Source organism: Procambarus clarkii, chromosome 80 (genome assembly GCF_040958095.1).
Source record: "Procambarus clarkii isolate CNS0578487 chromosome 80, FALCON_Pclarkii_2.0, whole genome shotgun sequence".
NCBI lineage: Eukaryota > Metazoa > Arthropoda > Malacostraca > Decapoda > Cambaridae > Procambarus > Procambarus clarkii.
The window spans coordinates 21,727,949-21,742,896 of record NC_091229.1 but is presented as its reverse complement, the minus strand read 5'-3'; the positions used below and the strand labels follow the sequence as shown (position 1 = coordinate 21,742,896).

The following is a 14,948-nucleotide window of genomic DNA, read 5'->3' as shown; positions in this document are numbered from 1 at the left end:
TTTGTTCCTAGTAGCTGAATCTTAAACAGCAACAACAAAGCAGGCATTTCGCGCATAGTACTTTTTCTAATTGTTAATAATCTGTTTGCAGTATACCATTAGGATTGGTTGGATTAGTTTGGTAGGCTGGGTTAGATTGGGCTTGGGTAGGTCGGGCTGGATTGGGTACCGGTTATATTAGGGGTTAGGATGGGTCAGGTTGGACTGGGTTGGGTTAGATTAGGCTAACGGCAACCCAACCGTTCATCTTTTTGGGTGAATTGGGCTATCTAAATCCCCCCCCCCCTTAGGAACTTGGATATCGTAGTCCCCTGCTGAAATGAACTATCTTAACCTACGCTCACGTAACTGGACTAGCGTAGTAACCCACTGAACCGAGATATCGTAGTCCTCCACTGAACCGAGATATCGTAGTCCCCCACTGAACCGAGATATCGTAGTCACCCACTGAACCGAGATATCGTAGTCACCCACTGAACCGAGATATCGTAGTCCCCCCATTGAACCGAGATATCGTAGCCACCCACTGAACCGAGATATCATATTCACCCATTGATCCAGGATATCGTAGGACCCCCAACTGGATCGAACGACGACCCGCGGATCCCCACAACAGAATCTGGGTGTCGTAGGTGGAGGGAAGTCGTAGATTTTCAATGATAAATTTTCCTAAGGAGACACTGAGCGCTCGTTAGTTATAGAGGTCTGGAGACTCAGCAGGAAGGGGGGTGTGTAGAGGAAAGAGAGAGAGAGAGAGAGAGAGAGAGAGAGAGAGAGAGAGAGAGAGAGAGAGATATGAAGGGGGGGGGTAGAAATAGCCTAAGCTATGTGAGGAGAAACAGAAGAAGGTGTGAAGTGTGATCGTAGGAGATAACAAGGAATAAGGAAAACTGGAGAAGGTTCCTGAAGTCGAAGAGATGAAATGACTTGTATATAGCACAAGTGTGTAACAAAAAAAGGAGGCCTGGTCGAGGACCGGGCCGCGGGGACACTAAAAAGCCCCGAAATCATCTCAAGATAACCTCAAGATATCGGGACTCAAACGTTAACCTTGCAAGAAGCGAGGCCCTTCACTCTCCCGACCAGTCCACAGTGAGCGGACTAGTAAATGTAAATGTGTTAGACGAGGAAGCACTAAAAAAAAAAAACTAACGACACAAAGTTCTAAAGCGTCTAGACGGAAAACAATTTGGGAGCTTTGGTCAGCTTGGGGGGGGGGAGGGGGGGGGGGCATATTGTTACCATGGAGACAATGGCAGTCATCATACTTCCTCTTCTTATTCCAACTACGGGCTCGTCATAGCCCGCGCTACTTGGAACTTTCTGTTCCAGGTAGCGAATCTTTAACAACAACAACAATTCTTATTCTTCTTACCCAACTACTTGGGCTGGACGGTAGAGCGACGGTCTCGCTTCATGCAGGTCGGCGTTCAATCCCCGCGACCGTCCACAAGTGATTTGGCACCATTCCTTTCCCCCCCGTCCCATCCCAAATCCTTATCCTGACACCTTCCCAGTGCTACATAGTCGTCATGGCTTGGCGCTTTCCCCTCCTGATAGTTCCCTTCTCTTCATCTCCCAGAGGGGAGAGGGGAGTGGAGGGAAGGGGGGGATGGATTCTAACGAGGATCATGGCCCCCCCCCACCACCAAAGGGAGGGCACCAAAGGGAGGGCACCAAAGGGAGGGCACCAAAGGGGGCGCACCAAAGGGGACGCACCAAAGGGGGGCAATAAAAAGAATGTTGCTGCGGCGGTGAAGGGAACCCCAACTGCGGGGAAGAATGGTATACCAAAGTGCGAAAGAAAGTCTTGGTAGAGTGATGAAGAACATTAAGGGAGGACTTAAGACAGAGACTGAAGGTCTTTCAAGTCTATTTAGGAGAGCGACAGTGGAGATGTGCTTGTAGGGTCGAGTATTAGCTCCTATAGGCTCCTCCTTTTTGAAAGTTCTGGAATACTTTGACTCAAATTCCTCGTTTTTCTTGTCATATCTGCATTTCAAGTTGTTCATCGAGTTCTTCGTTATTCCACTTTTAAACAACTCTAACATTGAAGAACATTTTTTCTTATATCTCTCTGACTAATTTGGTGACTTTAAGAGTTTTAATCTATGTCCCATGTTATGCTGTTCCCACGTGTGTGTGTGTGTGTGTGTGTACTCACCTAGTTATATTCACCTAGTTGTGCTTGCGGGGGTTGAGCTCTGGCTCTTTGGTCCCGCCTCTCAACTGTCAATCAACTGGTGTACAGGTTCCTGAGCCTATTGGGCTCTATCATATCTACACTTGAAACTGTGTATGGAGTCAGCCTCCACCACATCACCCCCTAATATTAGGAAGTTTGTGTGTGTGTGTGTGTGTGTGTGTGTGTGTGTGTGTGTGTGTGTGTGTGTGTGTGTGTGTGTGTGTGTGTGTGTGTGTGTGTGTGTACACACTATGACTCCCCTCACACAGGATGCAAGCAGCTACTGACAGCGAAGAGAACCAATAAATAGGACTCGATGGAGTTAGTTACCTCTTGATGAAAAAGAGGGAAGTAGGGAAGGAAGTGAAGAACTAAGCGGTAGCAGACACAAGCGGTAGCAGACACAAGCGGTAGCAGACACAAGCGGTAGCAGACACAAGCGGTAGCAGACACAAGCGGTAGCAGACACAAGCGGTAGCAGACACAAGCAGTTCGTCTTCTGAAGTGGAGAGCTGGGTTGTGCATACATGGAGGCGTGATGGAGGGGTTGATGGAAGTGTTAAAACATGTTCACGATGGGCCTTGGAGTACAGGGAGGCGTGATGGAAGGGTTGATGGAAGTGTTAAAACATGTTCACGATGGGCCTTGGAGGTTGCCATAGAGAGGGAACATGATGAGACGAAAGGGGAAGCGGTAGGGGTAGAAGGGGATGATTCCTAGATGGGGGAGATGCTTCTGGCAGGGGGGGGAGAAGGTGGTCCAGATGGTAAGTAAAGGGTCCTTATAAGTAAGGACCCTAAAGTAAGGGTCCCAGGTGGTAAGTAAGGGACAGGGACCTAGGTGGCAGGGGTCCAAGACGCAGGGGAAGGGGAGTTGCAGGTGGTGGCGGCCAGGGGAGGGGGGTGGGGGGTTCAGGAGGGAGGTGGCGGCGTCTGGCTGTCCCCCCCCCACCACCACAACCCCCCTCCCCCCCCCCCCACAACCACCACCACCACCACATTTCCATAATCCAATTCCTTAAGTGTTATTCGGTTGGAATTTTTGCTTGATGGTAAAGAGGTAGAAAGGTCCTTGTTTGTGTTTTGTTGAGGGGGTGAAGGGCCTTGTTTGTGTGTCCTAGAGGGGGTGAAGGGCCTTGTTTGTGTGTCCTAGAGGAGGGTGAAGGGCCTTGTTTGTGTGTCCTAGAGGAGGGTGAAGGGCCTTGTTTGTGTGTTCTAGAGGGGGTGAAGGGCCTTGTTTGTGTGTCCTAGAGAGGGTGAAGGGCCTTGTTTGTGTGTCCTAGAGGAGGGTGAAGGGCCTTGTTTGTGTTTTTCTTTCAACTTTCAATATCTTCCTGTATTTTCTTGTGTAAAATGAATTAAATTGACTATGTGTAATTATCCTGCATGCTTGAGAATGATTGAGTTCCATCACAGAGTTAATTGTTCTTTGATCTGTGGGTTAGCATCCTGTTTCACCTGCTTCATTCCAGTGTAGTGAGGTCGAGTTCACTCAGTCTTTCTTCATAGCTCAGTCCCCTTAGCTCCGGAACGTGACTTGTTGCATATTTTTGGGGGACCTTTTCTGGTTTGGTTTCTTTAGAAAGAGGGTTCCCTGCTGTCCCTTGTATCTTGATATTAGAAGATAGAAATCTTCGTTTTCCCCTGGAAAACGACCCGTTAAATTGTTTAACAACCAGGTACCCATTCACTGCTGGGTGAACAGAGGCGTACAGTGTTAGGGACTGGTGCCTAGTCAATCCTTCCCGGCCCAGGATACGTCTGCAAAGTAAACCATGGAGATGAGATACGGGTTTGGTTTGTAAAAAATATAAGTTTCCGCAGAGTAAAGTGTAAATCATACCAGCTTCTGTAAACTATTCTCTCAGCAGATGCTGGTATTACCATCAAATTAAACCCGTATGTCATCTCAACTTATGCAGACGATGAGTCACAATAACGTGGCTGAAGTGTGTTGACCAGACCACACACTAGAAGGTGAAGGGACGACGACGACGTTTCGGTCCGTCCTGGACCATCCTCAAGTCGATTAGTTGATCTCAACTAATGATACGTTGAACCAATTTTGCATTATAGTACCGCAATTATCTCACATCATTGCAACTTACCCTCGTTGCTTGCTTGCTGCACCTTACAGCTGGGCTCAGGGGCCGTCTCCCCCACGCTGGCACTTAGACAAAACTAACCAGATATCTGGACAAAATGTACTATTCCCCCTTGACAAAATGTACTATTCCCTCTGGACAAAATGTACTATTCCCTCTTGACAAAATGTACTATTCCCTCTTGACAAAATGTACTATTCCCTCTGGACAAAATGTACTATTCCCTCTCGACAAAATGTACTATTCCCTCTCGACAAAATGTACTATTCCCCCTTGACAAAATGTACTATTCCCCCTTGACAAAATGTACTATTCCCCCTTGACAAAATGTACTATTCCCCCTTGACAAAATGTACTATTCCCCCTTGACAAAATGTACTATTCCCCCTTGACAAAATGTACTATTCCCCCTTGACAAAATGTACTATTCCCCCTTGACAAAATGTACTATTCCCTCTTGACAAAATGTACTATTCCCCCTTGACAAAATGTACTATTCCCTCTCGACAAAATGTACTATTTCCCCTTGACAAAATGTACTATTCCCCCTTGACAAAATGTACTATTCCCTCTTGACAAAATGTACTATTCCCCCTTGACAAAATTCGCTGCTCAAGAAACCACTATATATTTTCCCCCATTGTCTTGTTATCTGCACAAACTGTGTGTTATTCTGGAGGGAGCAAGGCACTGTTTTCCTCCCGAGAAATAGGGGTGTTATCTCCATAAACAGTGAGAGAGAGAGGGAGAGAGAGAGGGAGAGGGAAAGGGAGAGAGAGAGAGAGAGGTCTCCCTGGCTTGATGCATTCAGTTGTCTGTTCATGCCAAGAGCTCTCTCTCTCTCTCTCTCTCTCTCTCTCTCTCTCTCTCTCTCTCTCTCTCTCTCTCTCTCTCTCTCTCTCTCTCTCTCTCTCTCTCTCTCTCAAGCCTTAATCAAAACAGAGGAGTTGTTTTCTCAAGAGAATTAATGAGATACGCGTCGGAGGGAAAAAATGAACTTAAACACCGATTAATGACAAACGAAGAAAAGTGGTGTTTGGGAGTGTGTGACTTTAAGTGTGTCTTCATGCTAAAGTACGTCGCTAACTGCTTGGTAAACTGTCCAACTGTCTCATAAACTGTCCAACATCATGATACACTGTCTAACTGCATGATACACTGTCCAACTGTCTCGTAAACTGTCCAACTGTCTCGTAAACTGTCCAACTGTCTCATAAACTGTCCAACTGTCTCATAAACTGTCCAACTGTCTCATAAACTGTCCAACTGTCTCGTAAACTGTCCAACTGTCTCGTATACTGTCCAACATCATGATACACTGTCCAACTGCATGTGGTTTTCGGCCATGATAGAAAAAGTTATCTTAATCGCTCTTTTATGTTATCTTTCTGTACCTCCCACACTACGGGCTCACCATAGCCCGTGCTACTTGGAAGTTTTTGTTCCAGGTAGCGAATCTTAAACCAACCGTTACTTTAGTTCTATAAAAGAATTTTAATGTGTATATGAAAAAAAAATAGATTCAGCTACTGGGAACCAAAAGTTGCAAGTAGCACGGGCTATGGTGATCCCGTAGTGGACTTACCTGGCACAGGAGCCTGGCTCTGTACACATAGGGTTTTCAGGCAGCTTAACGGTTCAGGATGGACCGAAACGTCGTCTCCGCCTCATCTTTTGGGGCCAGATTCACGAAGCAGTTACGCAAGCACTTACGAACGTGTACATCTTTCCTCAATCTTTGACGCCTTTGGTTACATTTATTAAACAGTTTACAAGCATGACAACTTGCCAATCAACTGTTGTTATTGTTATAAACAGCCTCCTGGTGCTTCAGAGCTCATTAACTGTTTAATAATTGTAAACAAAGCCGCCAAATATTAAGATGTACAGGTTCGTAAGTGCTTGCGTAACTGCTACGTGAATCTATCTCCTCCATATCTTCCGTCCTCTTGAAAGAACTGAGCGATCTCCCGTCCATATCATATCCAGGTATTAATTGTCCCACACACGGCCTGGAACAACGTGCGTGTGGACCCACTGACGGGACAGGAAGCCATGCAAGGGATGGAACACCTACCATCCCTCCCAGAGGCTGTGTGCAGGAAGAGAAGCCGTAGGAGCACAGGAGGAATGAGTTTAATCCGGGGAGCCGGTCGGCCGAGCGGACAGCACGCTGGACTTGTGATCCTGTGGTCATGGGTTCGATCCCAGGCGCCGGCGAGAAACAATGGGCAGAGTTTCTTTCACCCTATGCCCCTGTTACCTAGCAGTAAAATAGGTACCTGGGTGTTAGTCAGCTGTCACGGGCTGCTTCCTGGGGGTGGAGGCCTGGTCGAGGACCGGGCCGCGGGGACACTAAAAGCCCCGAAATCATCTCAAGATAACCTCACAACACGCTCCGCCAAACCGGGAAAGTCTCCAGGTTTGAATAACGTCTTTTTCAAATAAGAATTCAAATGATTTGAATTTGAATTTCAAATACGAATTATTCAAACGTTAAATAACGTCTCGAAACTCACAATATTTGTGTACGATACACAAGTGACTATATTGAAGGGATTAGTGTGAGCTCTTAGACTTTACTGCGTCTGAAGTCTTAGACTTTACTACGTCTGAGGTCTTAGACTTTACTACGTCTGAGGTCTTAGACTTTACTTCGTCTGAGGTCTTAGACTTTACTACGTCTGAGGTCTTAGACTTTACTTCGTCTGAGGTCTTAGACTTTACTTCGTCTGAGGTCTTAGACTTTACTTCGTCTGAGGTCTTAGACTTTACTACGTCTGAGGTCTTAGACTTCACTACGTCTGAGGTCTTAGACTTCACTACGTCTGAGGTCTTAGACTTTACTTCGTCTGAGGTCTTAGACTTCACTACGTCTGAAGTCTTAGACTTCACCACGCAAGTCTAAGGGGCTATACATCCTCGACTCACAATGGAAAATGCTGGGTTCGATCCCCGGACAGGCGCGTTTCCGTTCGCCTGACGTCCCTATTCAGTTAGCAGTAGAAAGGCACCGCTGGATTTACATGACTGTTGTGGGTTGCATTTTGAGAAGAGTGAAAATTTGAATACTAAATATCAAAAGGCAAGCGAAATTTTATGAAAAAAAGCATGTAGTTTCTTTCGTCTGGTTATGGACGGAAAACTTCGTTTTTTTGTTTTTTTTTCTTGTTCTGAAGTGGTTGTCTGGGAAGATAGCGCGGCTTCCACGCGGTGTCTAGAGTTAAAATAGTTTCCTTAGCATGTTAAAAAAAATGTGTGTGTGTGTGTGTGTGTGTGTGTGTGTGTGTGTGTGTGTGTGTGTGTGTGTGTGTACTCACCTATTTGTACTCACCTATTTGTGCTTGCGGGGGTTGAGCTTTGGCTCTTTGGTCCCGCCTCTCAACTGTCAATCAACTGGTGTACAGATTCCTGAGACTACTGGGCTCTATCATATCTACATTTAAAACTGTGTATGGAGTCAGCCTCCACCACATCACTGCCTAATGCAGCGTGTGTGTGTGTGTGTGTGTGTGTGTGTGTGTGTGTGTGTGTGTGTGTGTGGGTGTGTGTGAGTGTGAGTGTGTGTGGGTGTGTGTGTGTGTGTGTATGTGTGTGTGTGTGTGTGTGTGTGTGTGTGTGTGTGTGTGTGTGTGTGTGTGTGTGTGTGTGTGTGTGTGTGTGTGAGTGTGTGTGTGTGGGTGTGTGTGAGTGTGAGTGTGTGTGGGTGTGGGTGTGGGTGTGGGTGTGTGTGTGTGTGTGTGTGTGTGTGTGTGTGTGTGTGTGTGTGTGTGTGTGAGTGTGTGTGGGTGTGTGTGTGTGTGTGTGTGTGTGTGTGTGTGTGTGTGTGTGTGTGTGTGTGTGTGTGAGTGTGTGTGTGTGGGTGTGTGTGAGTGTGAGTGTGTGTGGGTGTGGGTGTGTGTGTGTGTGTGTGTGTGTGTGTGTGTGTGTGTGTGTGTGTGTGTGTGTGTGTGTGTGTGTGTGTGTGTGTGTGTGTGTGTGTGTGTGTGTGTGTGTGTGTGTGTGTGTGTGTGTGTACTCACCTAGTTGTACTCACCTAGTTGTGTTTGCGGGGGTTGAGCTCTGGCTCTTTGGTCCCGCCTCTCAACCGTCAATCAACAGGTGTACAGATTCCTGAGCCTATCGGGCTCTGTCATATCTACACACACACACACACTGTGTGTGTGTGTGTGTGTGTGTGTGTGTGTGTGTGTGTGTGTGTGTGTGTGTGTGTGTGGGTGTGTGTGTGTGTGTGTGTGTGTGTGTGTGTCTACTTACCTAGTTGTGCTTGCGGGGGTTGAGCTCTGGCTCTTTGGTCCCGTTTCTCAACTGTCAATCAACTGGTGTACAGTTTCCTGAGCCTACTGGGCTCTATCATATCTACACTTGAAACGTGTGTGTGTGTGTGTGTGTGTGTGTGTGTGTGTGTGTGTGTGTGTGTGTGTGTGTGTGTGTGTGTGTGTGTGTGTGTGTGTGTTCACCTAGTTGTATTCACCTAGTTGTGCTTGTGGTGGTTGAGCTCTACTCTTTCAGCCCGCCTCTCAACTGTCAATTAACTGTTTCTACTACTACTTTTTTCCCCCACACCACACACACACACACACACCTCAGGAAGCAGCCCGTGACAGCTGACTAACTCCCAGGTACCTATTTACTGTGACGAAAAGTGACGTTATTTTTAAGAGGACGGGTTGGCCAAACACCCCCAGACTTGCAGAGAAGGGGGGGGGGTGTCTGGTGCCTCCCTTACCCCCCCCCCAACATTCCTCCTTCCCTCCCTCTCCTCAAATTCCCAGAAGAATGCCAAGGTCGTTCTTCAGCCTTGAAGAACGACCTTGACCCCCTTTGGAGCGGGTCAGGGGTGTACTCACCTAGTTGTGCTTGCGGGGGTTGTGCTTTCGGCTCTTTGGTCCCGCCTCTCAACCGTCAATCAACTGGTACGTCTTCCCGGTTGCTAATTGATGAACGTATCAAAGTATACTTGAAGGATGTTCACCCCCGCCATATTTAACCTCTCGACACCTGCTGATTTCAGTAAGATCTAAAACCAGAACATTGTGATGTCTTAGTGACGTCACACCGTTCATAGTATTATATATCAAACACTAAATTGTATTTATTTATTTCCATTAGGTTGGGTTCGGTTAGGTTAGGTTAGGATAGGTTGGGTTAGGCCAGGATGGGTTAGGCTAGGTTAGGATGGGTTAGGCTAGGCTAGGATGGGTTAGATAAGGAGCCTATACAAAAGGCCTATACGCTGTGGAGGCTTATCATAACAATAGACAAAGACCCGCGAATAAAAGGACTCACAATACACTAAAAACACACAATAGATAGGAATCCCAGCCAAGTGAAGGAGGAGGTGGAGTAGGAGGAGCAGGAGGAGGTGGTGGAGGAGTAGGTGGTGGAGGAGTAGGTGGTGGAGGAGGAGTAGTTGGAGGAGGAGGAGGAGGAGCAGAAGTAAAGTGAAGATAGAGATAGAGAGAGAAAGAGGGGGGAGGGAAGGGGGGGCAAGAGTTACCCTGGACCCCTTTACCCCCGCCCCCCCCCCCCATGGTAAAGGGGTCCGGGGCAAGTCATTTGCATAGATTCAATTATCTCTTGTAAATGAGCGATAACTGGCGCAAGACTCGACTCATCTGTTTGTGTTAAGGAGATTGTTTACGTGCGTCCCTCGGACTGTTGTTAGGGGGGGGTCGCAGCCCCCCTCCTCCCCCCCTCCTGCTGGGGGTGCAAGGGGGGGGAGGGGTGACGGGGAGGAGAGAGTCACCCCCACATTCATGGAGTGGTCGCCTCCACCCCAACCCCCTTTCACAGCCACTCGAAACCTGCACAAGTCAAGGTTCACTTCACGTTAGGAGGTCTGGTCGAGACCCGGGCCGCGGGGTCGCTGAGCCCCGTGATCATCTCAAGGTAACCACAAGGTAACTTTAAAGTAAGCTGGTGCTTCCCTTAATGCTGTCAGTATTGTAATGCTTCTTTGTGTACCGTCACACACACACACACACACACACACACACACACACACACACACACACACACACACACACACAAAGTAGTTAGTAAACAGTTGATTGACAGTTGAGAGGCGGGCCGAAAGAGCAAAGCTCAACCCCCGCAAACACAACTAGGTGAATAGTAGGTGAATACACACACACACACACACACACACACACTCACACACACACACACGAGTGTGTGGACGTCAGGTTAGTGAGTGTGGGAGCTGGATCACAGAGACACGGGCAGATAGAGAGATAGCCATACTGTCGCCCACAGTAAACCTGTCTTCTTCTTCTTCTAAAACCAAATATTTTCTACAATAAAAAAAGAGTTGTACAACAAGAGCGTTGTTTGTTGTAGAGGCGTAGAGAGTGGGGCAGCGCACGTAAGCCTTTGTAACCAGTTCTTCTAAGGTTTCCAAGCGTCAAGAAATCAAACAATTTAAAGTAGTCTCTCCTAACCTACCAGAGGACCCAAAACAGAAAACGGGTCAGTACGTCACTTTCCCCAGCCGCTTCCATCTTCCAGGGGCCAGATTCACGAAGCAGTTACGCAAGCACTTACGAACCTGTACATCTTTTGTCAATCTTTGGCGGCTTTGTTTACAATTATTAAACAGTTAATGAGCCCCGAAGCACCAGGAGGCTGTTTATAACAATAACAACAGTTGATTGGCAAGTTTTCATGCTTGTAAACTGTTTAATAAATGTAAACAAAGCCGTCAAAGATTGAGGAAAGATGTACACGTTCGTAAGTACTTGCGTAACTGCTTCGTGAATCTGGCCCCAGTACGACAATTTTTGGCCTTATGTAACGCATACGATCGAAATACGACGTTCTTTGTAAAGAGGTTTGGTCTTTCTCCACACACACTTTACACTTTACACTTCAGCCTGTTCAGGGATGAAGACGAACCACCAGAGATACTTGTAAGCACCATTCTAAGTCGCTCACAATCTGAGAAATATCCTTAACCTTAAAGGGAGCCGGTCGGCCGTGTGGACAGCACGCGGGACTTGTGAGCCTGTGGTCCTGGGTTCGATCCCAGGCGCCGGCGAGAAACAATGGGCAGAGTTTCTTTCATCCTATGCCCCTGTTACCTAGCAGTAAAATAGGTACCTGGGTGTTAGTCAGCTGTCACGGGCTGCTTCCTGGGGGTGGAGGTCTGGTCGAGGACCGGGCCGCGGGGACACTAAAGCCCCGAAATCATCTCAAGATAACCTCAAGATAACCTGGGATGGAGTGACCCATTGGCCCTCAGACACGAGAAACCACCATAGGGAAGAGGTCGATTGATTGATTGATGAAGATTAAGCCACCCAAAAGGTGGCACGGGCATGAATAGCCCGTAAGTGGTGGTAACCCTTTTGAGCCATTACCAGTATCAAGAGCTGATACTGGAGATCTGTGGAGGTGCGACTGCACCCTGCGTGACGGGAGATGCCTCCCTTCCTGGGTAGAGGTCAGGGGGCCCCCTTGTGGATGGCCCGGCTGATTGATTGATAAAGATTAAGCCACCCAAGAGGTGGCACGGGCATGAATAGCCCCGTAAAGATGGCCCGGCGTGTCTGGGATTGTTATTGACAACCATGCCAAGTGCTGTGAGGGTGTGGTGAATGGGGGTAACGGAATTGTCTGTCTGTGTGTGTGTGTGTTTTTAGGGGGGGGGGAAGTAAAGAGGAAGGAGAGGCATAGGTGAAGGAAAGTATAGAAGTGGGAAATACAGTGAGAGGTATGAAAGCAGGCGGCGAGCTGGCCGCCTTGCTGACACGATGTGTCCACAGGTTGGCTGTGTACATGCTTCTTGGGTGTATGTGTGTGTGCGCGCGTGTGTGGGAGCTGGCGCGCGTGTGTATGCGTGCTGGGGCGTGTGCGTGAGTGTACAAGCTGGCGCTCGCGCCATCACTCGCCTCTCCACCTCCCACAATACAGGTGGTGAGTACATTCCTAACATATCCCCAGAGAGCAGAGCCTTTCCCAGAGCGCATGGAGCCGTCTTGTGGAGGTTGATGGATCACTCACCATCACCACCATCACCTCGGGCTGGTGGGAGGGAGGGGTGAGGTAAGAGTGAGAGAAGAGTGAGGGATGGAGGTACTTGACCAGGCAGCCATTGTAGCCTACTGGCCTGGACGGGAACTATAGACATCTGCGGCTTTTGTAAGATTCACTCCGACTTGACAATCGACTTGAGAATGGTCCAGGATGGACCGAAACGTCGTCGTCCCTTCACCTTCTAGTGTGTGTGGTCTGGTCAACTGACTTTAGCCACGTTATTGTGACTCATCACCTGCAAGATTCACTCCTTTCATTTGATGGCATTTTCAAGGTCAAGCAAGTGTATAATATGGAATAAAAGACAGAATGGGGGAAGAAAGAGAAGGTATATAGAGGTTAAGGGAAAGGGGAGGGAGGGAATTATCAGCGGGAAAGCGCCAAGCCATTATGACTAATATAGCAATTGGAAGGGGTCAGGATATGGATCTGGGATGGGACAGGGAGGAAGGAATGGTGCCCCAACCACTTCGGAGACGGTCGGGGATTGAACGCCGACCTGCATGACGCTCTACCGTCGCTCTACCGTCCAGAAAAGATGAGACACAGCAGGAATATGGCGGCGAGTCAAGAAGGCTTATTGAGAGGGAGGCATTGAACGAAGACCAGCCTATAAGTCACAATATTTGTGAAGATTCGAGGTTAGTGGAAGATATTCGTGAGGGAATGGTACGAGTTCTCCTGTGTTCACACGGTACAATGTTCTTCTTGTTCAACCCATTGCGGTTATATCTACTGTTTTGTTCAGTGTGTGATGGTGGAGCCTTTCCCGCGCCCTCTGTCACTGTGGACCTCCTTCCACCTGTCACTGTGGTCCTCCTTCCACCTGTCGCTGTGGTCCTCCTTCCACCTGTCACTGTGGTCCTCCTTCCACCTGTCGCTGTGGTCCTCCTTCCACCTGTCACTGTGGTCCTCCTTCCACCTGTCACTGTGGTCCTCCTTCCACCTGTCACTGTGGACCACCTTCCACCTGTCGCTGTGGTCCTCCTTCCACCTGTCACTGTGGACCACCTTCCACCTGTCACTGTGGTCCTCCTTCCACCTGTCACTGTGGACCACCTTCCACCTGTCACTGTGGACCACCTTCCACCTGTCGCTGTGGTCCTCCTTCCACCTGTCGCTGTGGTCCTCCTTCCACCTGTCACTGTGGTCCTCCTTCCACCTGTCACTGTGGTCCTCCTTCCACCTGTCACTGTGGACCACCTTCCACCTGTCACTGTGGACCACCTTCCACCTGTCACTGTGGACCACCTTCCACCTGTCACTGTGGTCCTCCTTCCACCTGTCGCTGTGGACCACCTTCCACCTGTCACTGTGGTCCTCCTTCCACCTGTCGCTGTGGACCACCTTCCACCTGTCACTGTGGTCCTCCTTCCACCTGTCACTGTGGTCCTCCTTCCACCTGTCACTGTGGTCCTCCTTCCACCTGTCACTGTGGTCCTCCTTCCACCTGTCACTGTGGTCCTCCTTCCACCTGTCACTGTGGTCCTCCTTCCACCTGTCACTGTGGTCCTCCTTCCACCTGTCGCTGTGGACCACCTTCCACCTGTCACTGTGGTCCTCCTTCCACCTATCACTGTGGTCCTCCTTCCACCTGTCACTGTGGTCCTCCTTCCACCTGTCACTGTGGTCCTCCTTCCACCTGTCACTGTGGTCCTCCTTCCACCTGTCACTGTGGTCCTCCTTCCACCTGTCACTGTGGTCCTCCTTCCACCTGTCACTGTGGTCCTCCTTCCACCTGTCACTGTGGTCCTCCTTCCACCTGTCACTGTGAACGAAAGGAGCGACCAGGAAGCGGGTCGCCCTCGATGTCACACCGGCCGCTGTAACGAATGGAGAATGGAGCAGTAACTTCGCATCACTCAGCTGAGCGCTCACGCCTTCCGTGTGGGTCCACCACCGCCCACCAGGCGCCAGATTCACGAAGCAGTTACGCAAGTACTTACGAACGTGTACATCTTTCCTCGATCTTTGACGGCTTTGGTTACATTTATTAAACAGTTTACAAGCATGAAAACTTGCCAATCAACTGTTGTTATTGTTATAAACAGCCTCCTGGTGCTTCGGAGCTCATTAACTGTTTAATAATTGTAAACAAAGCCGCCAAAGATTGAGAAAAGATGTACAGGTTCGTAAGTGCTTGCGTAACTACTTCGTGAATCTGGCCCCAGGCACTCGTACCCTGTATGGGGGTCAACACACGGAAGGGAGAGAAGAGGAATGGAGGAGAGGAAGTTGGGGAAGCCACCTCCATCCACAACTTTTAAGACCAGATTTGACAAAGAATTCGAATGTCAGAATAGTTAAATTGTAACGCAACCGGTACAATACACGACTGGTAGGGAGTTGTTGTTGTTCTTGTTGTTGTTGTTGTTGTTGTAAATTCAGCTACTGGTAACAATTGCAAGTAGCACGGGCTATGGTGATCCCCGTAGTGGAATTACCTGGCACAGGAGCGGGGCAAGTAGCACGGGCTATGGTGAGCCCGTAGTGGACTTACCTGGCACAGGAGCGGGGCAAGTAGCACGGGCTATGGTGATCCCCGTAGTGGAATTACCTGGCACAGGAGCGGGGCAAGTAGCACGGGCTATGGTGAGCCCGTAGTGGACTTACCTGGCACA

General features: G+C 48.8%; 1 protein-coding gene across 1 annotated transcript; it reads left to right on the top strand.

The window, feature by feature from the left end:
* Positions 1–189: 189 nt before the first annotated feature.
* LOC138357927 (dynein heavy chain-like) lies at positions 190–7,198 on the top strand. The gene is made up of 2 exons (XM_069315104.1): positions 190–198; positions 6,854–7,198. Exons 1-2 carry the CDS (start codon positions 190–192, stop codon positions 7,196–7,198), a joined length of 354 nt encoding a protein of 117 aa, XP_069171205.1.
* Positions 7,199–14,948: the final 7,750 nt, after the last annotated feature.